Source organism: Parasteatoda tepidariorum, chromosome 8 (assembly GCF_982258835.1).
Source record: "Parasteatoda tepidariorum strain Cologne lab strain chromosome 8, Ptep-v5.0, whole genome shotgun sequence".
Classification (NCBI taxonomy): domain Eukaryota; kingdom Metazoa; phylum Arthropoda; class Arachnida; order Araneae; family Theridiidae; genus Parasteatoda; species Parasteatoda tepidariorum.
In genome coordinates, this window is record NC_141762.1 from 89,061,787 (window position 1) to 89,089,293 (window position 27,507).

At 32.4% G+C, this 27,507-nt stretch overlaps 1 protein-coding gene across 1 annotated transcript in view; it reads right to left on the reverse strand.

Moving 5' to 3' along the window:
• Positions 1-361: 361 nt before the first annotated feature.
• The window catches only part of LOC107454052 (uncharacterized), a 32,031-nt gene continuing 4,885 nt past the window's right edge, over positions 362-27,507 (reverse strand). Inside the window, exons 2-7 of the mRNA XM_043050362.3 lie at positions 20,770-20,849; positions 18,942-19,007; positions 10,017-10,049; positions 7,255-7,410; positions 4,263-4,304; positions 362-549 (exon numbers count right to left, since the gene is read on the reverse strand). Of these exons, the coding sequence (XP_042906296.2) occupies positions 421-549; positions 4,263-4,304; positions 7,255-7,410; positions 10,017-10,049; positions 18,942-19,007; positions 20,770-20,849 (506 nt within the window). The 3' untranslated portion in view covers positions 362-420. The remainder of the gene's footprint in view (positions 550-4,262; positions 4,305-7,254; positions 7,411-10,016; positions 10,050-18,941; positions 19,008-20,769; positions 20,850-27,507) is intronic.

Here is a 27,507-nt window from a genome sequence, read left to right on the forward strand (position 1 = left end):
TTAATTAAAAATAATTATGTTTTGAACTTAGAAAAATGTTTTGAATCTTGAAATCTTTTAAGGTTTTGAAATCGCTTTGACAGAGGTGTTTTAAAATATCTTATTAGTAGAGAGTAAAACCTTTCTTCATAAGATGACTTATTTTGATATAAAAAATATATTTTGTCAGTTTTTAATGCACTTTTTAAATAAAAAAATTTAGTATTTTTTTTGACGTGAAATTATATAAAATTGAGGCATACGTCCCTTTCCTTTTCCCATCCTTTGCGTCAAAACTTGTAACTTTTACTTGTAAAAATTGTAGAAGATCTAAAAGAAATGTCATGTTGTTTGCGCTGAATAAAAGTTAAGAAAACAACCATTATTTTATATGATATTTATTACTAACTCTAAAATTTTTATATAGTATTGTGTAGTTGTCTACAAAGAATCATTAGCCATTTCATTTTCTTCCATGGTCATGGGTGCCATCATATTCACTTCCTTTGATTCAGATTCTTCCATGGCCATGGGAACCATCTCCATTGCCTTCATATCTTGAGTGCAGTTCTACAATGAGAGAAATAGTAAATTTATTTCTCCAAAAGAAGGTTTTCGTTTGCGGTAAAAAACAGAACGAAGAACTTAAGAAAAATATGCAGGGTGATTCTAAAATGATGGGCAAAATTTTAGGAAGTGATAGTACACGCTCAAGCAAACAATTTTTATCAAATAATGCATGGTCGAAAACAAAGCGCAAAGGTGCTGGCGCATTTGGAAAGTTGTTTGATGCAAACGTGAAAGCTCCATTCCTGTTGCGAATTACTGCGGTGCGTTACTTGTCGCCAAGCTTTCGGCCGCAGCAGGGAAAGTTCGTGATATGCCTGGTGTGTTTCAGAATGTTCGCCGTTGTACTGCGTGCATAGCCGCTGCCGGCCACTGTTTTGAACACTTATTGTAATCATATGTCATTAAATTTGCTTTTATAACCTAACTTCATCGTTCTTTGTGTGTTTTTGCCTCATATAAGAACATTAACTTTGACGCCCTCTAGCGGTTTTGCGTTTTGTTTTCAACCATGCATTCTTTGATAAAAATTGTTTGCTTGGGTGTGTACTATCATTTCCTAAAATTTTGCCCATCTTTTCAGAATCACCCTGTATAATTTGTTGTTCAATCAGCCCAATTTAAATTAGGCAGTTTCCTATTATCTCAGAATAATGAGTGCTTATTGTAAATAGTCTTAGTAAAGATTTATCGCAGTAACCCTAAGCAAAATCAGCCTGAGTAATTTTTCTCAGATTTCTTAGTTAGTCTAAGGGAGCCGTGATGGCCCAGGGGATAGAGCGTTCGTCTTCCAATGAGGTGAACCGGGCTCGAATCCCAGCAATGGCTGAGCGATAAGAATTCTGCATCCGGCTTGCACCGACAACAATGGTGATGTAAAATATCCTCAGTGGTAGACGGATCATGGGTGAGAGTCTCCTTACCATCGGGCTAACCGTGGGATGTTTTCGTGGTTTCGTATTCATGCAACGCAAATGTGGATTAGTTCCATCAAAAAATATTCCACGAAGGCAAATTTCTCCTAATACTTGATTCAAGAGTTCTCTGGTCTTCTGGATGGGGTTTAAAATTACAAGGCTACGGAGTTGAACATTAGTAGTCGTAAACTAAAAATTGGGTCGGCTGTTCAGAGACTGTTATAAAATTAAAAATAAAATTGGTCGAAAGACCTATAGACTAGTTAAATAAGCCTAAAAATATCAGACAAATTAGAAAAAATTGAAATAATTAGCCCTGCTTATTGCAAAATACCATGTCATATGAAAATAACCAATTTTTTTATTAGCCTAAGACGAAATGCATTATATGTGCGTTAGCTCCCATTACATATTAGACAGTTCTTATTTGTTCTGGAAGTTTATTATATAGGAGATGCAGAACCAGCTGAAATTAACAGCAGTCACGTAGAGGTTTTTTAAATTTTTTTTATTAGGAATCGCATAGCAGCACCACCAAACAATTAGTCCCATATTAGACCCTGGTTTCCGAGCTTTTAAAAGCCAAGTAAGGTAAAGGTAGGAGAATTTATGCGTCATTCAACAAAATGAATTTAAAAAAATTTAAATATCTTTTTGCTGAACTATCCATTAATAATGTTGACTATATTTGTTTTTTATGCATTTACAATTCTATTTTGTTGTAGTATTTTAATTTTAAACAACATCTGAAATGAAACTAAGAAAGCTCTATTGCCCAATCTCACCTATAGGGTAGGGGAGATTGTTATTAATAATTAACAACTAAAAAATTAACCTTCATAAACGCACTTAAATGCCATTGTCGTAAGGGTTTTGTTAACTGATACTATAATACTAGCAGTGAATATATCAAATTTTAGAAAGAATTAATTATAGGAGAAAAAAATTAAAAATTAGAAAAAACAACTTTTAAGCAAATGTATGCTTGATTGAACCTGTATTGCAACCGTTGCTCGCTTGAGCATGTGTAGTAAAATTTTCAATAGTAAAGATTTTCACACTTTGCTTTCTCTGCGTGGTTTGTAGAAAGTTGGTGTGACAAGATCTTTTTCGCTCTGACTATTATTTTGTTAGAATTTGTATGGCATTTTTTATAAAGAGCATCTTAAGTATAAGCAACGAGGAATATTCAATAGTAAAGAAATTGGCAAAAAATTAAGAGCAACAAATGACTTTGAGGTTGAGGGGTGTTGTTCTTCCACTAAATGCTCTATAGAGTGGAGGTAGCGGATTCGAATCGTACCGTAGCCCTAGTTGTACCTTTAAGCTGACCTTCTCTTATTTGTGCTACCTGTTCTTCTTCCATTTGACAAGAATTTATAAATCACTTTTCGTATTAACAATATCCCGCATATGGCTTATTAACTAATTGCTACTTATATACATATGCAGGCTTGTGAACTTATTACGAAGTAAGACTTATAAGCCCTCGTTAAGTTGAAAAACAGATAGCACAAGTCAGAGAAAGACATTTTAAAGATTCCTCCGGAGATACAGCAGGATTCGAACCCACTACCTCTGCGCTCCGAACCGCTCTTCCAGAGGGGCTCCACTCGCATACATAGCTTAATAAATCGATCAATTAATAGCTCATAAAATGCAATCGTAAATATAGTTGAATGAATCAATCAATTAACAAGGTAGGTAGGTATTTTATTTACGTCGTCCTAGAGCTACACACAAAGTATTCACTCGACTGCTTAAGGTAACACAGGAGCGATCACGACCGTGAGCTTAATACAGCTCTCATGGGCAGCACTCAAGAGTACGGTGATCTTAATACAGCTCTCCCGGCTTCTCACGAAACAACAATGAATCAACTAGTGGTATTCGTTCATCGAATTCTATCTCAGCTATAATTCTGGTGGGGGAGTACTGTATTGTATCTACCACTAGAAAAATACAAGTCCAATTCTCTAGTACATAAGTCATGTTAACTCAATTCCATGTGGGGGTACCTTTTCATAGATGAAGGTTGACATTGTCGATAACTTCTCTTCCCACAAGTACCAAACATTGAACACATTTCCTGGTAGGTAAGTATTTTATTTACATCGTCCTAAAGCTGCGCAATGGGCTATTTAGGGAAACATCCCCGAGGATGATCCGAAGACAAGCCATCGCAATTTTGATCCTCTGCAGAGGGGATGCCTCCCCTGCTTTGGTAGCCCGACGACCAGCGCACGAAGTCGAGCACTTTACGGTAGAACAGTTTAAGGAGGACTGATACCGCTCACCCTCGGTCTTTATACGCAGGCTGATCAAAGTGGTCACCCACCCGCACACTGACCGCAGCCAGTGATGCTTGACTTCGGTGTTCTACAAGGAACCGTGTCCTTACGACCAGTCCACTGCGGGACCAATCAATTTGCAGCTTCCTCTGTTGTCATTTTGCAGTCCAGATCATTAAAAGAAAAAACGTTATTTATTCCGTTAACCTGTCTAATCAAAGTATGATATTCTAATGTAAATATATATCAGTGGAAATTTAACATAAAAAGAGAAATTTGAAATAGCTTATAATTTTGAAAGTGGTTATTAAATTTCAGTTTGCCTTTACTTAGGAAAAATAGATGTAAAATAAATTTATAGAGTATTTTCTGAAAATGGTAATTTTAAAATAAAGATAAAGTGACTCATAACTATACTTGATCTTAAAACATAGTCAATCATAAAACCTTACATAATACATAGATTGGGTGTGAACACTTAGTAAAAACTGTATATTTTTATACTTACCATTATTAAGTTCTCTAAAAGGCATTGAATCAGCTCTGAAGCCTGTGAAAACGACATATAATAGTAATAAATATTTAAATAATAAGTTAAAACATTATTGATAATAAAAAAAACTGTTAGCTCTAGCAGTAGAAAACGCTGCGTATAAACAGAACGACTGATATGAACTGAAAAATTTGATGGTATTTCATGAATGTTTCTAAAATCTTTTAAGATGTAGAAAATCCGCCACCCTCAAAATATAAAAACTAATAGGCAATAACCGAAATCATACAAAATTATTTGATGATTTGTAAAGAAAAAAAAACAAAAACAAATAATTAGCTTAATTAATTGGAATAATTATGAATTTACTGTGGTATTATTTTCCTACTAATCATGGGAATCATCATTTATGAGGATAAGTCCTCTACGATAAAATTAGTGGAAATCTATATGCGAATATATTTCTCTTACAAGGCGACAAAAAAAAGCCTCATTACAACTCCCCGAATAGAAACGCTAGAAAATCAACCAATGAGTGCCGCTAAAAATGTCACACGCCAAATCTAGCTGAGATGGCTCAACATGTAGCGCTTTTAAAAACGGAAACTGAAATAACCAGAGAGCATAAGCTAGGCAGAAGTGAGTAGTTTTTGTCGATAGATCTCTCTTTTAGTATTTTGTCGAAAGCGCTTTTATTCACGAATTTATATATTACGAATTGACTCGACGATTTTTGATTTATATCACGAATTTATTTGTTTTACTAGAATTTATGTGTGTATGAAGGTTTTTCCATTGCAATTCACTTATTTCAATTTTTAATAGACTTAATTATAGCCAAAATTTTAACCTTTTTAAAGAGATATCGGTTTTAGAAATTTTATCTTAAGATTTTATACTATAGCACATTACTAATAGGTTTAACGAATTACATGTCATTTATTTGAATTCAAATTTATTTTAATGACTTAGTATTTAATAAAAAGATGTAATTTTTTTTTTAAAAAAAAGTTGTTATATGGATTTGAATGATTGTTTTGAATTCTTAGAATTTTGTGCATTTGCAATGTACCTAAGTTAGTAGCGAGCGAAGCGAGATTGGTTTGCGAAGCAAACCATATAAGATTGCGTAGCAATTTTCGGGGGTTGGCGAGCGTTAGCGAGCAAGGGGCGCACGCCACTAGTTTGTATATATTGATCCATCTAAGTCGGAAAATAAATTAAAAAATCGTTTTTTTTTTCTTGCTTCAACTCTAACCTTTGGGACAGGGTCAATGAGTTTGGGACCCTCTTTATTTGTCATATTCGCCTGAATTAGAATTGAAAACGATCCAGTTTGAACTGCAGGTTAGAATTTCTGATTCTTAATTAAAACAATGAAAACAAAATATATCGTTCAAGTGATGAAATTCTCTTTTATTCACAACTCAAGAAGTATTTATGGGATCTCTTTTGTCCCATATCTCAAAAATAAACTCACCAACTTAAATGCATAACAAAATTAAAAGCGAAAAAAAGAATTCTAAAAAAAATTATCAAACAGCAACGGTCGTCATAGCAACGATTGCAATGATGACGCATGCGCACTGTTTACTATTACTCTTGAACACAGTTGAAGAGTGTGATAACGTCCCAATAAGTTGCGCACGCCATCAACTTAAAACAAGACCCATTTTGCCAATTGGTAAAAACACATAAATATTTTTTAACTATAAATGAAAGTGCGGATAAAAGAATAAAGAGACACTATCAATTAATGTGAACCTCGGATTAAAGTTCTCTGCTAACAAATCCATCAAAGCAATTTCTTTCCTTCTCACTTAAAAAGTATGCTAAAGTTCATATTTTTAATTTAAAGTCAAGTTAGAATCAAGTCCAAGTCAAATTTTAGTTAAGTTTATTATTCAAAATTAATTAAATTATTCAAAATTCGATTATTTCAAAATTAAGACAAAATATGCTTCTAATACCTAACCAACTACAATTTAATTTAGTGGCTAATTGTTTTAAATATATTATTGAAGTTGAAGAGCTAATTGAAAAACATATGAGTTAGAGCATTTAAAAATAACTAGCGGAAGAATTTATAAAAAAAAAATCAGGAAACTATTCCAAAATCAGATCTCTCTGATTAAAATCTTTTTAATGAAAAATTAGACTAATTATTATCCAATGGCAAAATTGGTTTTGATTTGAGTTTTTATCCATTGGCAAAATGGGTTTTGTTTTGGGTTTGATGGCGTGCGCAAATTATTTGGACATCTTCACACTTTTCAACTGTGTTCAAAAGTAATAATAAACAGTGCGCATGCGTGGTCATTGCACGCGTTGCTATGGCGACCGCTGCCGTTCTTCTTTTTATTTTCGCTAGCAGGCATTTTTAATGTATTTACATAATAATAATTTAAAGTATTTTGATATTCTTATTATTATTAACGTATAATAACTGGCTTGATGGTGATTTTAATATAAATATGAATGCTGAAGGATGAAAAGTATTTTGTGATGTCTTGAAACACGTACATAGGCAGGATATGAAAAACAATCTGACGACAAACATCAATTGAGACAGTTTTTGCAACCCATGATTCAAAATGTTGTGACGTTTAACGGGGTTAATTCAGAAAGAAAAAGCATTTAACCAATGGGTAACCAGTGATCCAAATAAGGCGATCACAACTTTTTTCTTTTTATTTACTTTTAGATTGTTGCAGATGATTTTTGCGTTATCAATGCATTTGTTCCTTGCATGTGATGTTATGTACAGAACGACTCTTTTTTGTTTAAAAAAAATGTTTGTCGGTACATTCAGAATATATGATTCTCAGTTTTTAAAATTTTTCTTTTTAAATTTTTACTATAATTACGATTTATTGTTTTTCACGTTCATAGAAAGCGGGAAGTGCAAATTTCTTTTGAACATTTTCTGAGTTTAATTTCGAATGACTTTTCATTAAACTCTTTGACTGAGGATCCCTCTAACTTTTACATGTTTATAACATTTTACCTGTCCCGCTTTAACTTCTTCGTTTTCTTCGCATTTCTGAATTGCGATGGAGAACAAATGTTGTTCCGGCATTTCTTGATCGGAAACTACTTCTTCGGTTGTTTCTTCGGAGACTTTGAGTTTATTCAAATCAATCATCTCTTCTTCACCGGTAATCTATAAAATAATAACAATAATAATAATTAGAGCCCGAGTTTTGATGGACAAAAATTCCTTAAAAAAAACAAAATAAGCCTTTGAAATAGAAAAAAAAAATTACCTTATATTTTAACAAGAGATTAAATCTGAACCATAATAAATTTCTTAAAATTTCACATAACTGCATTGAAGCATGTGTATTGAGTGAAATTCAGGAGTATTTTTTATTCAAGTTGTTAGTAATTCTAAAATGCGTATGTGAAGAACGTAAGAAATATTTATGTAAAATATGAATCTACTTAAGAATACTTTAAAGGCATGGCATTGAAAAAAATTACTCTAAATTCTCTATAAATGAAAAAAAAAAGTCCTCAAATAGAGTAATTAAGTCCAAAAAGAGAGAGTTGATCACCAAAATTCGGGTCTTTGTTGTTGTCGTACGCTATTAAGGCACATGGTGCAATTATTCTGGTTTTCCAGTGGCGCCATCTATGGCCAAGAATTCGACTTCTGCCGCACCATACGTTTGTAAAAAGGACTCATTCATTCATTCATTCTAACACCGATCGTAATTTTGATCTGGACCAGCGAACGATCAATCTCCAATTCAGTTCTCCCAGAGGCATAATTTGTCACGAGAACATGGAGAACTTTGTGACCAGGTAGATTTAACTTGCACCAATCACCATTTACTACACGAGGAGTCTTCGGCCGGTTGGATTCGAACTCCCGTTCTTTCGAACGAGAGTCCCGCATCCTGCCAACCGGACTTTCCCAAGCCTTCTCCTGGTCTTAGTAATAATAATAATAAATCCCTAGTGAGCTTTTCTTTTTTTTTCTTTTTGATTCGAAATGCGTGTTAAAGAAAATGGTCACAGTTCAGTATGCAGGTTATAGAAAATGGGCAAAATGAGTATTTAATAAAATAAACACAGCAAAAAAAGCGCCTTTTCGTTGCTCAACCAAAATTCAGCAACTGCGGTTTTGTACTTTTCTTTACTTTTTTGAACACTAAGCACAATTATTACGGGGCAAATTTCCGAACTTCTTGAGTTGGGGGTGGCTGGATATTACAAATTTAACTTTTCAGGCCAACTCTTTGTATTCAGAACAGCAAATGATTAAGAGATTTCAGAAAATCTACTTTCGCACAAAGTCTGTTATATCACTGTTATAAATTTACAGCACTCGTGACAACCATGTAAAAAGAACTGTTGATATTTAATTTCTACGAGATTATTAGTAGAAATGACAGAGACAAAAGAAAATGACTTTGCTTGAAAAAAATTAAAATGACATTATCTACTAAAGCTGGTTTTTGAAAGCTCTGTCGTCATATAAAATAGCAAATAATATGGTATTTTCACAACTCTTGTGAGCTAACAGTTATTTTTGACTGTTCGACCGAGTTTAGTTTATCATATGACAGTCTAATTGATAGCATACGACCGGCATAGTCTTTTTGGCAGGGCGCTGGACTCACGTTCGTAAGGACGGGAGTTCGAATCCAGCCGGCCGAAGACTCCCCGTATAATAAATAGTTATAGGGGCACGTTTGTCGGGTCACAAATTCTCCCATGTTCCCATAACAAATTAAACCTCTGGGGGTACTGAATTGGAGATCGATCGTTCTTTGGTTTCGGTCAAAATTACTATACGTGGATGAATGAAAGGGTCTGCCCTATAAACGGGTGTGACGTATTGGTGTGGCAGAAGTCTAATTCCTGGCCATAGATTGCATCACTGGAAAACAAGAAAAATCGTACCCCTTACCTTAACTGCCGGTGACAACAACGATAAATACATATAAAATAATATTATAATGATTATATTGAGCAGCGATGGTTCAGGGGATAGAGCGTTCATCTTCCAATGAGATGAACCGGGTTCGAATCCCAGCGATGGCTGGTCGATACGAATTCCGCATCTGGCTTGCACCGACCACAGAGCTAACGTGATAATCCTCAGTGGTTGACGGATCACGGGTTAGAGTCCCCTTGCCATCAGGCTAACAGTGGGAGGTTCTAGCGATCTTCGTCTCCATGTAACGCAAATGCGGTTAGTTCCATCAAAACGTCCTTCACGAAGGCAAATTTCTCTCAATACTTGATCCCGGAGTTCCCTTGTCTTCTGGATTGGGTTCAAAATTACAAGGCTACGGGGTTAAACATTAGTAGTCGTAAACCCATGAAATTGGGTCGGCTGTTCAGCGACGATTATAAAATAAAATGTAATAATTATTTTGATAAATAATAGTGATAAAATCCTGGTGGGGTAGTATTGTGGCGTAACTACCACTACGATTATTAAATATCAATTCACTAGTATATAAGACATGCTAACTCAATTCTGTCACGGCGTGCCTTTTGATAGATGAAGGTTGGCATTGTCTAATGTTCATTAAACACAAATGCACTTTGTAAAGGTTAGATTCACTTCTTAAAGTGAAAAAAAAAAAAAACAAAAAAAAAAAAAAAAAAAAACTGACTTCTTAATAGCATTATAAGCAGAAAAAATATTAGAATCTTTTTTTTTAAGAGATGAAATTGAACCAAATGTTGGACGCTGGTTCCAAAGAATTATTAATATTTTAAAATGAAAAAAAGATGTATAAAAATTCTTACCCCTTCTTGAGTTTTCAAAACACACTTCAGAACCTAAAAATAAAATTCAATTAAGACGCTGTGATAATATTCCCGATTATTGAACAGAAAATAAATGCAACTAATTTTTAATGTGCTAAAGCTGTTGTCTTTGTCTGAATGCGTAGAAAAATTTTGCAATTACATTTTTTATATAATACACAGTATGCATAGTTTTATATTTTGTATAACATACAATTTATTCCGCAGTATGAGTCAAAATGAAAGACTTAATTGCACATATATTCAGGGCTCGAAAAACAGCCCGTCCGCCCGTCCTCGACGGTCAAAAATTCTCCGCGGACAACGAATTTCTCGAATCCGACGTCACCGCGGACGGCCATTTTCCCGTTAATGTTCGTGATAAATTCTCAATTTTTGTTATCTTACAAGAGTCTTGTAAGTTACAAGGCAGCAAAATGACCCACAATACAGCAACATACTGCTCATATATTGATGTTTTCTCTGTCTGGGAGTACTGCAGCGGTCGAAAGGGGCTTTGCAGCAATAAACTTAAAAAAAAACACAATACGTACTGGTCTTAAACAAGAAGCTTTAAAAGCAATTATGAACATCTACCTAAATAGAAAACCCCTTTCAGATTTCTGTGCAGAAACCTCTGTAAATTATTGGCTTGATTGTGGAACTGGCAAACGTCATATTTGATTCATTTAAAAAAACTCAGTACCCTCGGATAACTTGACATTCCAGATAACTTGACCCTTGTCATTTAAATTATTTCATAAAAGAAATACTAGGTTACTATTAGTAACCTAGTATTTCTTTTATTACTGTATAATGTATTCCTAGTAACGACTAATTCATTGTGCAATTTATATAAATGTTTGTAATAAATAGGAGAAAATTATATTTCTTTTTATTTAAAAGCGACGGGTTAGTTTCAACGGTGGACGGGTGCATTGTTGGACAAGCCGTCCTCGGGGACGGGTAAAATTTCTGAGTTTTTTCGAGCCCTGACATATATGTTATATTATGCAACGCGTAATAAATGCATTAATTAAAAATGCATATGCATGCAAAGGTTATACAAGAAAGTTTTAGAATGTACTTCTCACAAATGTTTGGTGTGCACTCTCTTTTTTATACGGCATACATCAACCTTGAAATAATAATCTTTGTCAAACTTATGTAATCAGTAATTATGTAACTTTTTGTCAATCTTATAATAATTTTTTTAAACATCATATCTGCATCGATGCCGGCGATTTCAAATCAATGGACCCGAAAGCACATACATGTGTATTTTTATGAGCACAGAAAGAAAAAACCCCGAAAGGGTGAGATCTGGGGACCATGCTGGCCAATGCAAAAGTAAATTATTTGCCACAAAATAAAAGAGAGTTTATTGTGCAGGATAGAATGCGTAGTTTTTCTGCCTGTTTGCATCTTTCATTGCCGGTGATTCAAAACTTGTTTGCATTACCTCTGCATGTATGTACATTTTAGAGGAATACATTTATTACATGTTGTATAGTATATTTAGGTACTTTCCGTTAGCCTGGCGTCAAATGTTGCCAATTGTGAATAAAGAGTGATCCAAGTCACCAAGCGATGCGAACGACAAAACAGTCAGTAGAATAAAAGTCGAAAATGTTCAACTATGAACAAATATTTATTAAGTGTAAGCAAAACAAGTTCAACTATAAGCAAATATTAATGAATTCTAAACAAAACAGTTTTATCCAAAAAGAATGCTTATAATAATTGGTTTTCACAGAATACGGTGATGTCCTTGAGAATTTGCTCAAACGGATCGTTTACTCCTCGTTGCTTTGTTTTCAATAAATTCAAAGAATACAGCACGTGGCCCCAAACTAACATTCTCCGTATAATTGTAAGAAATTTGGCGGAACTCTACATTATTTGGCAACTTTTCGCTTGCGCCCGGGCTAACGGAAAAGTACCTATATGTATTAAATTGAGGCATTCATTTTGACTTCTGAGTAATATTTTGTTGTTTTATTTTATCTAAAAATAATGCATCCCACCGTTTCATTTTCATGCATTCCTGAGATAATTTTCCAGCTATAGGAAGCCGAGCACCCCGCAGAGCAGTTTTTGATAAGTGGTAGCAGAACACAGTCCAGATAGCAAAATAAGGTTTATTTTCTCTCAGTAAAAACCTTTTAAAGTAAACCTAAAAATGTTTATAATGCGGTTTACGTGTAAACCTTCTAACCTTAAAACGAGATCTGCTCTATTCTGCGCACATTACCCTAACCCAAAATCTTGGAAAACTACCTTCTATATAAAAACCTTAAATTGAGGTTGCTTAGGGTTTTCAAGCGTGAAAAAATCCTTCAATAAAGCTCATAACTCAGCAAAAACCTTTCAATGTAAACCTAAAAATGTTTATAATGCGGTTTACGTGTAAACCTTCTAACCTTAAAACGAGATCTGCTCTATTCTGCGCACATTACCCTAACCCAAAATCTTGGAAAACTACCTTCTATATAAAAACCTTAAATTGAGGTTGCTTAGGGTTTTCAAGCGTGAAAAAATCCTTCAATAAAGCTCATAACTCAGCAAAAACCTTTCAATGTAAACCTAAAAATGTTTATAATGCGGTTTACGTGTAAACCTTCTAACCTTAAAACGAGATCTGCTCTATTCTGCGCACATTACCCTAACCCAAAATCTTGGAAAACTACCTTCTATATAAAAACCTTAAATTGAGGTTGCTTAGGGTTTTCAAGCGTGAAAAAATCCTTCAATAAAGCTCATAACTCAGCAAAAACCTTTCAATGTAAACTTAAAAATGTTTATAATGCGGTTTACGTGTAAACCTTCTAACCTTAAAACGAGATCTGCTCTATTCTGCGCACATTACCCTAACCCAAAATCTTGGAAAACTACCTTCTATATAAAAACCTTAAATTGAGGTTGCTTAGGGTTTTCAAGCGTGAAAAAATCCTTCAATAAAGCTCATAACTCAGCAAAAACCTTTCAATGTAAACCTAAAAATGTTTATAATGCGGTTTACGTGTAAACCTTCTAACCTTAAAACGAGATCTGCTCTATTCTGCGCACATTACCCTAACCCAAAATCTTGGAAAACTACCTTCTATATAAAAACCTTAAATTGAGGTTGCTTAGGGTTTTCAAGCGTGAAAAAATCCTTCACTAAAGCTCATAACTCAGCAAAAACCTTTCAATGTAAACCTAAAAATGTTTATAATGCGGTTTACGTGTAAACCTTCTAACCTTAAAACGAGATCTGCTCTATTCTGCGCACATTACCCTAACCCAAAATCTTGGAAAACTACCTTCTATATAAAAACCTTAAATTGAGGTTGCTTAGGGTTTTCAAGCGTGAAAAAATCCTTCAATAAAGCTCATAACTCAGCAAAAACCTTTCAATGTAAACCTAAAAATGTTTATAATGCGGTTTACGTGTAAACCTTCTAACCTTAAAACGAGATCTGCTCTATTCTGCGCACATTACCCTAACCCAAAATCTTGGAAAACTACCTTCTATATAAAAACCTTAAATTGAGGTTGCTTAGGGTTTTCAAGCGTGAAAAAATCCTTCAATAAAGCTCATAACTCAGCAAAAACCTTTCAATGTAAACCTAAAAATGTTTATAATGCGGTTTACGTGTAAACCTTCTAACCTTAAAACGAGATCTGCTCTATTCTGCGCACATTACCCTAACCCAAAATCTTGGAAAACTACCTTCTATATAAAAACCTTAAATTGAGGTTGCTTAGGGTTTTCAAGCGTGAAAAAATCCTTCAATAAAGCTCATAACTCAGCAAAAACCTTTCAATGTAAACCTAAAAATGTTTATAATGCGGTTTACGTGTAAACCTTCTAACCTTAAAACGAGATCTGCTCTATTCTGCGCACATTACCCTAACCCAAAATCTTGGAAAACTACCTTCTATATAAAAACCTTAAATTGAGGTTGCTTAGGGTTTTCAAGCGTGAAAAAATCCTTCAATAAAGCTCATAACTCAGCAAAAACCTTTCAATGTAAACCTAAAAATGTTTATAATGCGGTTTACGTGTAAACCTTCTAACCTTAAAACGAGATCTGCTCTATTCTGCGCACATTACCCTAACCCAAAATCTTGGAAAACTACCTTCTATATAAAAACCTTAAATTGAGGTTGCTTAGGGTTTTCAAGCGTGAAAAAATCCTTCAATAAAGCTCATAACTCAGCAAAAACCTTTCAATGTAAACCTAAAAATGTTTATAATGCGGTTTACGTGTAAACCTTCTAACCTTAAAACGAGATCTGCTCTATTCTGCGCACATTACCCTAACCCAAAATCTTGGAAAACTACCTTCTATATAAAAACCTTAAATTGAGGTTGCTTAGGGTTTTCAAGCGTGAAAAAATCCTTCAATAAAGCTCATAACTCAGCAAAAACCTTTCAATGTAAACCTAAAAATGTTTATAATGCGGTTTACGTGTAAACCTTCTAACCTTAAAACGAGATCTGCTCTATTCTGCGCACATTACCCTAACCCAAAATCTTGGAAAACTACCTTCTATATAAAAACCTTAAATTGAGGTTGCTTAGGGTTTTCAAGCGTGAAAAAATCCTTCAATAAAGCTCATAACTCAGCAAAAACCTTTCAATGTAAACCTAAAAATGTTTATAATGCGGTTTACGTGTAAACCTTCTAACCTTAAAACGAGATCTGCTCTATTCTGCGCACATTACCCTAACCCAAAATCTTGGAAAACTACCTTCTATATAAAAACCTTAAATTGAGGTTGCTTAGGGTTTTCAAGCGTGAAAAAATCCTTCAATAAAGCTCATAACTCAGCAAAAACCTTTCAATGTAAACCTAAAAATGTTTATAATGCGGTTTACGTGTAAACCTTCTAACCTTAAAACGAGATCTGCTCTATTCTGCGCACATTACCCTAACCCAAAATCTTGGAAAACTACCTTCTATATAAAAACCTTAAATTGAGGATGCTTAGGGTTTTCAAGCGTGAAAAAATCCTTCAATAAAGCTCATAACTCAGCAAAAACCTTTCAATGTAAACCTAAAAATGTTTATAATGCGGTTTACGTGTAAACCTTCTAACCTTAAAACGAGATCTGCTCTATTCTGCGCACATTACCCTAACCCAAAATCTTGGAAAACTACCTTCTATATAAAAACCTTAAATTGAGGTTGCTTAGGGTTTTCAAGCGTGAAAAAATCCTTCAATAAAGCTCATAACTCAGCAAAAACCTTTCAATGTAAACCTAAAAATGTTTATAATGCGGTTTACGTGTAAACCTTCTAACCTTAAAACGAGATCTGCTCTATTCTGCGCACATTACCCTAACCCAAAATCTTGGAAAACTACCTTCTATATAAAAACCTTAAATTGAGGTTGCTTAGGGTTTTCAAGCGTGAAAAAATCCTTCAATAAAGCTCATAACTCAGCAAAAACCTTTCAATGTAAACCTAAAAATGTTTATAATGCGGTTTACGTGTAAACCTTCTAACCTTAAAACGAGATCTGCTCTATTCTGCGCACATTACCCTAACCCAAAATCTTGGAAAACTACCTTCTATATAAAAACCTTAAATTGAGGTTGCTTAGGGTTTTCAAGCGTGAAAAAATCCTTCAATAAAGCTCATAACTCAGCAAAAACCTTTCAATGTAAACCTAAAAATGTTTATAATGCGGTTTACGTGTAAACCTTCTAACCTTAAAACGAGATCTGCTCTATTCTGCGCACATTACCCTAACCCAAAATCTTGGAAAACTACCTTCTATATAAAAACCTTAAATTGAGGTTGCTTAGGGTTTTCAAGCGTGAAAAAATCCTTCAATAAAGCTCATAACTCAGCAAAAACCTTTCAATGTAAACCTAAAAATGTTTATAATGCGGTTTACGTGTAAACCTTCTAACCTTAAAACGAGATCTGCTCTATTCTGCGCACATTACCCTAACCCAAAATCTTGGAAAACTACCTTCTATATAAAAACCTTAAATTGAGGTTGCTTAGGGTTTTCAAGCGTGAAAAAATCCTTCAATAAAGCTCATAACTCAGCAAAAACCTTTCAATGTAAACCTAAAAATGTTTATAATGCGGTTTACGTGTAAACCTTCTAACCTTAAAACGAGATCTGCTCTATTCTGCGCACATTACCCTAACCCAAAATCTTGGAAAACTACCTTCTATATAAAAACCTTAAATTGAGGTTGCTTAGGGTTTTCAAGCGTGAAAAAATCCTTCAATAAAGCTCATAACTCAGCAAAAACCTTTCAATGTAAACCTAAAAATGTTTATAATGCGGTTTACGTGTAAACCTTCTAACCTTAAAACGAGATCTGCTCTATTCTGCGCACATTACCCTAACCCAAAATCTTGGAAAACTACCTTCTATATAAAAACCTTAAATTGAGGTTGCTTAGGGTTTTCAAGCGTGAAAAAATCCTTCAATAAAGCTCATAACTCAGCAAAAACCTTTCAATGTAAACCTAAAAATGTTTATAATGCGGTTTACGTGTAAACCTTCTAACCTTAAAACGAGATCTGCTCTATTCTGCGCACATTACCCTAACCCAAAATCTTGGAAAACTACCTTCTATATAAAAACCTTAAATTGAGGTTGCTTAGGGTTTTCAAGCGTGAAAAAATCCTTCAATAAAGCTCATAACTCAGCAAAAACCTTTCAATGTAAACCTAAAAATGTTTATAATGCGGTTTACGTGTAAACCTTCTAACCTTAAAACGAGATCTGCTCTATTCTGCGCACATTACCCTAACCCAAAATCTTGGAAAACTACCTTCTATATAAAAACCTTAAATTGAGGTTTCTTAGGGTTTTCAAGCGTGAAAAAATCCTTCAATAAAGCTCATAACTCAGCAAAAACCTTTCAATGTAAACCTAAAAATGTTTATAATGCGGTTTACGTGTAAACCTTCTAACCTTAAAACGAGATCTGCTCTATTCTGCGCACATTACCCTAACCCAAAATCTTGGAAAACTACCTTCTATATAAAAACCTTAAATTGAGGTTGCTTAGGGTTTTCAAGCGTGAAAAAATCCTTCAATAAAGCTCATAACTCAGCAAAAACCTTTCAATGTAAACCTAAAAATGTTTATAATGCGGTTTACGTGTAAACCTTCTAACCTTAAAACGAGATCTGCTCTATTCTGCGCACATTACCCTAACCCAAAATCTTGGAAAACTACCTTCTATATAAAAACCTTAAATTGAGGTTGCTTAGGGTTTTCAAGCGTGAAAAAATCCTTCAATAAAGCTCATAACTCAGCAAAAACCTTTCAATGTAAACCTAAAAATGTTTATAATGCGGTTTACGTGTAAACCTTCTAACCTTAAAACGAGATCTGCTCTATTCTGCGCACATTACCCTAACCCAAAATCTTGGAAAACTACCTTCTATATAAAAACCTTAAATTGAGGTTGCTTAGGGTTTTCAAGCGTGAAAAAATCCTTCAATAAAGCTCATAACTCAGCAAAAACCTTTCAATGTAAACCTAAAAATGTTTATAATGCGGTTTACGTGTAAACCTTCTAACCTTAAAACGAGATCTGCTCTATTCTGCGCACATTACCCTAACCCAAAATCTTGGAAAACTACCTTCTATATAAAAACCTTAAATTGAGGATGCTTAGGGTTTTCAAGCGTGAAAAAATCCTTCAATAAAGCTCATAACTCAGCAAAAACCTTTCAATGTAAACCTAAAAATGTTTATAATGCGGTTTACGTGTAAACCTTCTAACCTTAAAACGAGATCTGCTCTATTCTGCGCACATTACCCTAACCCAAAATCTTGGAAAACTACCTTCTATATAAAAACCTTAAATTGAGGTTGCTTAGGGTTTTCAAGCGTGAAAAAATCCTTCAATAAAGCTCATAACTCAGCAAAAACCTTTCAATGTAAACCTAAAAATGTTTATAATGCGGTTTACGTGTAAACCTTCTAACCTTAAAACGAGAGCTGCTCTATTCTGCGCACATTACCCTAACCCAAAATCTTGGAAAACTATCCTTCTATATAAAAACCTTAAATTGAGGTTGCTTAGGGTTTTCAAGCGTGAAAAAATCCTTCAATAAAGCTAATCTCAATTTGAAAATAACCTTTAATCTAGGTAATTATAAGGTTTCTTTTCGCAAAGTCTTGTATGCTCAGCTAAAATCCACCTTGTCGTGAAATTTTAATGGCCAATGCAATTTGATCTTATCACTAGTGTGACGTCATTATGGACCGAAGTGTTAATACTTTTCAAAAAAAGCTTTAAAAAATAATTTTTAATCCTTTTAGGATGAAAGGTTTGAAACTGCAAGATTTTTGCTTTATTGAAAAAAGGTTTTTAGCACCAACATTTTCGTGACAATAGGAAGATAATTCCAACACAAGGTTGTCGTAAGGTTACATGCTTTCTGGGCAGATCTAAATTTTAAACTCTGGCAATAATTGAGTTGAAATTTAGTTCGCAGTAATAATTTCAAACTACAGTTAGAATTTCCTTTAGTGACAGGAATTAGTTCAAAAAGTTGAAAAAATTTCTATTAAGAGCCTAAAACTATTTTTTTCTTTATAATACGTTCCACTGAGTGATTTTCGACTCTCAATGATGTAAACTGAGCCAATATAACACCCAATTTCTTTTTCTCTTTTCTTTTTTTAATAAATATAGTTAAACTGTTTACAATTTTGTTAACTTTTAATAAATACTGCCATTTTTTGTTGCAAAATTGTCAGATTTTCGACTAAAACAAAATTCTTATTTAACATTTATGAAAATATTTAATAACCAGACATAGTTAAAGAAAAATTAATCTTCATGTCATCAAAAATGAATCTTCAGATCATATTAAATCCTCCTATTTTAATGATTTTAATGAGTATTTTTATTTTTAAACGAACAGAAGCAAAATGAAGAAGGTTTACCTCGTTGTCGTTTACCATTTCAACATCTGGATTTTGAGCTGCACAGATGTCATATGTCTCTTTCATCTGAAACAATGAACACAAATTAACACTAAACGAATGCCTCTTTCATCTGAAACAATGAACACAAATTAACACTAAACGAATACCTCTTTCATCTGAAACAATGAACACAAATTAACCCTAAACGAATAAGTTCAAGAAACTTAAGCGGAAAGATATATTTGAATATGTAAACTGAGTTGAAATTGAGAAAACAACGTATAGTTTGCCTAAAGTAAGAACTTCTCAGCACTTTGTCTGGACTCGTGGCGGTGACTATGGTAACGAGATATAACTATTTCATGTAGGGTCACTGTCTAGGGCAGGTTTAGGCTTGGCTCGGCGAGAGAAAGGGGATCTTTTTCTTCTTTCTATTGTGTTAGCCGTAGAGTGAAGAGAAGCTTCTCTCCCTGAAATGTGCTATTTTTGTTTCCATAGCAGCAGACGGTCTCAGACTTTGTGGAGGGGGGAGTTCTTACCGTAGACAAACTATAAGCGCTTCACAATTGATTGCGAGGAAAGTGGTTTGACAACAATTTCCTTTCAATTGCTCATGCTATGAGCGCTAAAATAGAACGCCAAAAAATTGGTAAAACGAAATTTATTTTTGAAAAGAATTTTCTTGCAATATAGAGTGCATACAAAGATGCCAAATACATAAAAACCTAAATTTTGAGTTTTTTTTGTCGTTTAAGTTAATTTTTCAATTGCACGGTAGGTAAAACATCATCTGCTTCAGAAATAATAAAGGTGTAAAAAGTCGAAATGTTTGGAGCGCTCAAAAAATAGCCACCTATTCTTCAGACTCGTTAGACTTAAATGAGGAAAACAAAACAAATTTGAAATACAAAAAAAATGAAGTTTTAAATGAAAAATGGAAAAATTATGACGGTGAGAAACTAAACTAGAGTAAACGGTGGTAACCAACACATGTAAATCAAGGCAGGTTGCATTTCCAAGTGCTTTAGAGAGTTGGCGAGGAACTTATGTCGTTAAATCTCTGGTTTTATTTTTTTTAAATTCACGTCTGACCAGTCAATGGTGCCTACTTCCAAGCATTCAAAACATGCTGACATTTCACACCCTTCTAATTTTTCCACAATTTCAAGCGCGAATCAACGTTATTAAACAGTAATTTGTGTTTATTAAATTAGCATCTTTGTTGAATAAATTATGTGAAATAGAAATAGCATTGTTAACATTATTATGCTTAACATATAATCATTAAATTTATTATTTCTTTATTATTAAGATAATCACCTCTCTTTTTTTTCTGATGACAAATCCTACTTAATACTCCGTAATAATTTAGTTTCTTTACCCCAAATAATAATTCTTTTACCAGAACTTTTTCAAATTAATTACTTCAAAAGAATTATATTGTCTTAAAGTTATTTTTATTCTTTCAAACCAATTACTAAGTTCTAACAAGAATAATAGCTATTCAATAAAAATCTTTTACTTGAGCAATATTTTTGCAAAAAAAAAAAAAAAAATACTTTCCCTTGTTTAGTAACAGTATTTAGTCCTATCCAATAAGAACGTTTGTACGCAAAGAATAATGACGTGTAAGTACCAGTAGAATACGTCGTATTGTACCAAATAAAAAAAGAACTTTCGCTTGAGTTTTCGAACCGAATTGAATCTAAAGATGTTTCGAAATAAATTCATTAAAGAAATCGTTTATAGAGTCAGTCAAGATATGTTATGCCAATAAAATAATTAGAGTTGCCTAATTTTGGGTTACAAAGCCAGAAAATGAGAATTCGAAATGAGTTTTATTTACCTTGTCCGGTAAACCTTGTTTTAAGCAAGATTCAATGTTGCTGTCTTCTAAAATTACAGGTTCATCTGACTCAATCGGAGCTGAAATAAAAGAAAAACAATAATATCAGTTCTTTCAAAATGTGTGAGAATAACACACATCTGACCATTATATTTAAATTTAATTCAGAGTAAAATTTTTAGAATTTTTTTTTAAAATTTTGTTTATGGGCAAGAATCAACACAAATTTTTTGTTTTCAATTGCTTAAAAAATAACCTACCTAAATATCTAAAAAATTATTTTTAAAAAGTGTATTCAGTATTTTGAAGCATGTTCAAATGAAACAATTGAAACACCACTATTATTTTCACAGGAAATAGATTAATAAAGTTTATTTATAGACCCTTAATATAATTCTTCAAAGATATTAAAGTAAGTCTTATGCATTTTTAAAATAACCAGTGGCCTCTGCCCCCTGTTCACTGTCTCTCCCCAAAATTTTTATTGTTATAAAATTTATCAAAAATAGATTGTTCCAAAATTGTTTGATAGTTTTGTTTTATTTTGACTAATAGCATGAACCAGATTGCACGAGGCTAAAGATTTCAAATACAATTTTTCCTCAAATTTATTCCTTTGAATTTTCATAAAAAAGTTTTATATTTGGTCCTAAACAAATGTTCTTTTGAAAAATTTCCTTATAACTCATTTCATTTTAAGTAAAAAAAAAACATTTTGAAATTATTTTTTAAATTAGAAAGAAAAAAATATGCTTACGTCAATAAAAGAGAGGAAAACTTGCAATAACAAACCAATCATAGTATTTAATCTTACGTGACTCAATTCTTTTGAATGGTTTGCATGTTTGCTTTGCCTTTCGAATTTCTACTAAAGTATACATTAAAATTTTAAGTCTAGATAAAGTTTTAATTCTATTTTATGTCTCGAAGTTATTGTATCTTTACTTGCGACAATAACTGTTAAAACTAAATGCTTATGTGAACTAAAAACTGAAATATGTAATTATTATTTTTAAATATTTTAATTTGTTTCGGAATTATTATTTTACGCGAAGCGTTGGTTCCCATTGTTTTAAGCTATGAAAATTAAATACTTGTCAAACCAGTTTTTTGTAACATTCTACATGGTGTTTTTGAACTTGAAAAGGGTGTAGGACACATCATAAGAATTGTGATCTATGACCATTCTAGTGTCGAAAAAGTCACTGTACGCCGTTAGAGGCATCTCCCTATAATGGACTGGCTGTTCGAGCGCATTTCAACCGGTATTTTTAAAAAAATCTAAATTACCAAAATTTTATGCTGTATAATAATTATTGTCAAAATTTGTCTACATAGTGGCCCAGAAATCATTAATAACTTGGCGAATAATTTGGCAACGACTCGCTAAAACATGAATTATTCAATCTTATAAGCAAATCGGTTATTGATCATTAAAAATATAATTTATTTATTGCATTTATTTACTCTAGTAAAATTAATTATTTTAATTTTACAAAATTATAATTTTGTAATTTATAATAAAAGTAAAACGATAATAATTAGTGGGATAAATAGTTTTGGTGTAACGCTAAACAATTGATTTTTTTATTACCTTATTCTGAAGTTTATGATAACATTTGAAGAATTAGATTTCCAAGTTTTCTCCCTTATTATTAATCGTTAGGTCCTAATCAGTCAGGAATGTTCTAGAAGGGCCACCTGCATTAACTTTCAAACCTTATGCTCCCATATCTCAAAACCATGTTTTTGTAATTGTTTTAGACTCTTGCTATCGAATTAATGAAATAATTTAGCTGATACTCTACTGGTGCTTCTAGAAATTACCGATGATTTGAAAATTCAATTTAAAAAAAAAAAAAAAAAAAAAACAGGGAAGGGTAGAAATGTACAACTTGTTTTGTTTTGTTTTGGAAACAAGAAATTTGTTCCCTTTAAGTTAGTTTCATAATTTGTAAGCCTAGTTAAACGAGAAAGTCATTAAAACTATGTTTTCTAAATAGCCCCCATTTTCAAAAACAACGTGGTGCAGCTTGAAGAGAAAATCGACGGACGCCCGTGCAATATTTTAATTGAAATGGTCTGTCATGAGGTAGAAAACATTGTTTTATAATTGATTCAGTCAGCAGGCTCAGCTCTTAGCAAATTTTGTGACTAACTTTTAAATTTGGTGAGAAGAATAATTTATATCCTAGGCAGATCGTCGGTCATTTTTTGGGACCAGGTATCTGGTTGTGTAATCGCCTGTTTTGTAAAATGTCATCAAAGGCTTAGATTTCCCCAGTCTGTTTGAAATGATGTAAAATTAAATCATTCGCAACATTATATTCCTTAAAAAAAAAAAAAAAAAAAAAAAAAAAAAAAAAAAAATATATATATATATATATATATATATATATATATATATATATATATATATATATATATATATATATATATATATATATATATATATATATATATATATATATATATATATATATATATATATATATATATATATATATATATATATATATATATATATATATATATATATATGTGATGCTTTAAATAACCTAAAACAGTAGTTCTGAAAATAATTAATATCCTCATTAAAATTATACATTCACCGTAAAGACAAGATAAATCAAAATGTAAGAAAAAATTAATTTATTGCAGTTATTAATGCAAATATTTTTTTGAAAATTTAGCAAACAAATTAACAAACAATAATTTTGTTTATTTTAACAGAGTTTCACTTTTAAAACACAAAATAATAATTTTTTTCAGTTTAATATATAAAAAAGAAAGAGAACATTCTTTAATTTTTAAATTTCTTGTTCCACAGTTTTTTTTTTTTTTTTTTTTTTTGGTTGTATCTGCACGTTAACAAAAAAAATTTTATTTTTAGCATCAAATTAAAAAGGCAGGGTTTGCTCTAAGTTAAACGAATCGAAGATATTCCATGGCTCGTGAGAAGAGTTTATAATTATTTAAAATAACAAATTATAAACATATAAAAGAATTTATTTTTTATTTACTTGCAAGTGCATCCCTTTGACTTTCCCGGAAGGTCCATGTTTGCTATGGCTTCAATTTTCAAAGAGTTTGATTTAAGGATTTTTTTTTTTCATTGCAATTCAGACCAATTTTTTTCGATACTGCCTTTTATAATAGCTAAAACATTTAGTAGATTTATTTCGAAAATACTGTTTTATTGTTCGCTAGATATTTAAGTGTTTTCCAAAAAAGTTTGTTCTCATAAATTAATGATAAAATTCGAACACTAAAATTACAGCATTCGGCAACAGATGGCAGCAGTAAAAATATGATGAAAAATATAATTTTTGATATATGTATTGTTTTTAATATTCTGCATGTTAGGAATGTATAACGTTTATCTTACATATAATTATAAACTTAAGTTATTGTTTGAATCGCTGCAACTTTCATTATTTTGTATTACATTAAAATTTCATTTCAAAACAACTTTCTTGAATCGTGAAAAGCAAATTCTAAGGTGAAGATTGAATAATCTGTAATTATAGCGACGTTGAGTTATATGAAACTACTACTATTATTATTATCATAATTATCAATTAAAGTAGATAATTAAAAAATATGCATAACGTTTCAGCTTTAAAACATTATTATGCGACATTTTGATTCCATGGATCATTTATAGAAAGATTAAAAAGGACAGAAAATCCACAATTTGGAAATATTAACAGCCTGCATTTATTGATAGTAAATATTCTCATAATTTAAAAATTGATGTAACTTGTTAATCTAAAAATTTACTTGAATCACGTATTTCGAACTGAAAAAGCAGATAAAAATTAGAGGTTTTTGATACAATAATTGCCAATAGATGGCAGCAGTAAATAAAAGATGTCTCGATAATGTTAAAATGATAGTGCAGGAGTCTCCAGAAAATTTAACGATTTCGGTAGTTCTTTAAATTATTATGATAATTTTACAATTACCAAATATTTTTATACAACGTATCTGAAAGTAGATGAAGATATTTGTGGGAGAGGACACTTTCATCTTTAACCATCATCAAATTAAAGTGTCGATCAAATCTAAAGTATATTGAGGAAGAGCTTTGTTCTGCTGTGTCGACTATTATATCAATATTTAATAGTTTAATTAAAAATGAATAGGCATATTATTAAATCCTCACATTCCTATCCTCACATATGCGCTGTTAGAAGTAAGTGGATTTTTTCAGTCGCGACCATCCTGGTGGCTACACTTAAAGAGGACGCCATACAGCGGGAGAAACTTCTCATTGCAAATTCTATTTCAACTCCGTAACTAATTCAAAATTTAAAATACAGAAAAATTGAGTTCAGGCAAACCTAGATAAGCCATGAAGATTAAATTGCTGAAAAAAAATTAAAGATATAAAAATTCAAATAAATTATTGGAAGAGGACTTCCATTGCATAATCCTAAGTAATTCTCTCATAATAGGGCGGTATAGTCTGGTTGGCAGGGAGCTGGACTCGCGTTCGTGAGATCGGGAGTTCGAATCCAGCCGGTCGAAGAGCCTCTGTGTAATAAATGGTGACAGGTGCACGTTAAATCTGTCGGGTCACAAAGTCCTCCATGTTACCACAACAAATTATACATCTGGGGTACTGAATTGAGGATTGATCGTTCTCTGGTTCAGGTCACAATTACGATCTGTGAATGAATGAATGGATACGTGAATGGGTCCGCCCTATAAACGGATATGACGTATGCGTGTGGCAAAAGTCGAATTCTTGGCCGTAGATGGCGTCACTGGACAACAAGAACAAACCTTGCCCTAATAGCCTACGACAACAACATCCTCTCGTAATTTATTTTCATTTTGATATTTAGAAAATTTCTTTCGAATATTTAAAACTATGATTCTTTTGAATATTTAAATAATTTTAAATTACTTATAGAGGTGAAAGAGAATTTACGATGAAAAGTTTTGCCCGTGGAACAGACCAATGGTCGGAAGTAGCACACTACAAATAGTGAAACTACTGTAGTCCCTACTTTCTTTTCGTAGTCTGTAGTGTAGTGTGCTATTTTTTTTTTTTTTTTTGTTAAAAAAAGTAGCGCAGTGATAGTGCGATACAAAAAGTAGTAGTTTGCAGAGATTCCTGTCAACTACTTTTTACGTTAGTTTAGTATCTGACCAGGATTATTTCTCGAATTTGATTTTTCGAATTGATCAGAACTATTTTTTCGAATTTGATGGGTACAAATCTTCTCGAGTCTTGTCAAAGGACGCAATTTCAAATGCCCCTGTGACACTGAGTTGACAAGAATTGCGTATTGATGGTCACGTATGACTAATATTTAAACTAGCCATAATAGTAGATAATAATAGATAATTAGTAATAATAGATAACTAGCCATAATAATAGATAATTGATCACTTTGGTTATACTTTTACTTGCGAATGCACACTCGTAAGACAGTGATGTTATTTCAAAGGAAGGAAACATGTTTTCGATGTACTTAATGTCTTAGAGGAAATAAAAGAGCATTGAACAATTACAACGAAATTGCAAGTATTTAATAATTTCCTAGCATCTCTTAAATTAAATATGCGCTGTCAAGAAGGTGATAAAAAGTTGAAGACTTGATGAACAAATTCGAAAGAAATGTTTTAGAACAGTGGTTTCCAACTGGTGGCCCGCGAGCCACATCCGGGAAGTCTTTTTTGTGGCCCTCGTACTAAAATAGATTAGTTGCCATTTTTCTTGCGGATAATTTTCGTAAAAAATTCATATGGGTTTAAAATACTTTTCTTTCGTTAAAAAAACCCTAATTTCTTCGTTTCTGTGAAATTTAACATACCAACGGTGCAAAAAAAATTTATTTCTCAAGTAAAAATCTACTTCGTATTTTGATTTGCAATTCAATACTTTTGTTTTGTACAACTTGATAAAAGTTTGACAGTAATATTTAATGTTCCTTCAAGCATAAAAGAGTCCTATATAAAATTTTGATAAAGTTGCGGCCCGCCATTTGACTGGTATTTTTAATTGCGGCCCCCGGCTTCGTGTAAGTTGGAAACTCCTGTTTTAGAAGAACAGAATGGTTCCTGTCAACATGAATAATTCTTCTTAAATAATTCTTCATGTTTAATAAAAGCCAATTTTTTTGAACATAAAACCATTTTGAACATAATGTGTAAATTAAAATCTCCAGCAGTGTAAATTATACAGGTGTAAATTAATTTCTACAGCAAAGTTTGGTTTCTTAAAGCAGCGAAGTAGTCACTACAATTCCAAAGTAGTTTGTTGTCACTACATTTAAAAAAAAGTAGTTGTAATTGACTAGATTTGTAACAAAGTAGTTGTATATGGAGTAAACTGCAAAAATAATGTAGTTTTTTCCGACCACTAAAACAGACTGTAGTTAATGTTTGAATTAATTTTTATTTTCGTATTTAAGTTCAGCTTCTAAGTTTGCTACTCATTTAAATTTTTCACATTGTTCTATGTCTTAAAGTTAATGACCCAAAACTGCAATAGTATATTACCGTACAAGTGAAGCATCTCACCCACGCGTGTGCTGTATTTGCGCAAAGCTTATGGGGTCCCGCAAAATGTTCGCAAATATTATGGGGTCCCAACACTAAAAAAATTTTAAAAAATCTGCGATAGGTCATACTTTATTTATTTTTTAAATTAAAAAAAACTAAATAAACTGCGTAAAATTTTTTAAATGTTTAATTAGTTTTTGTCGTACATGATATCTAGTA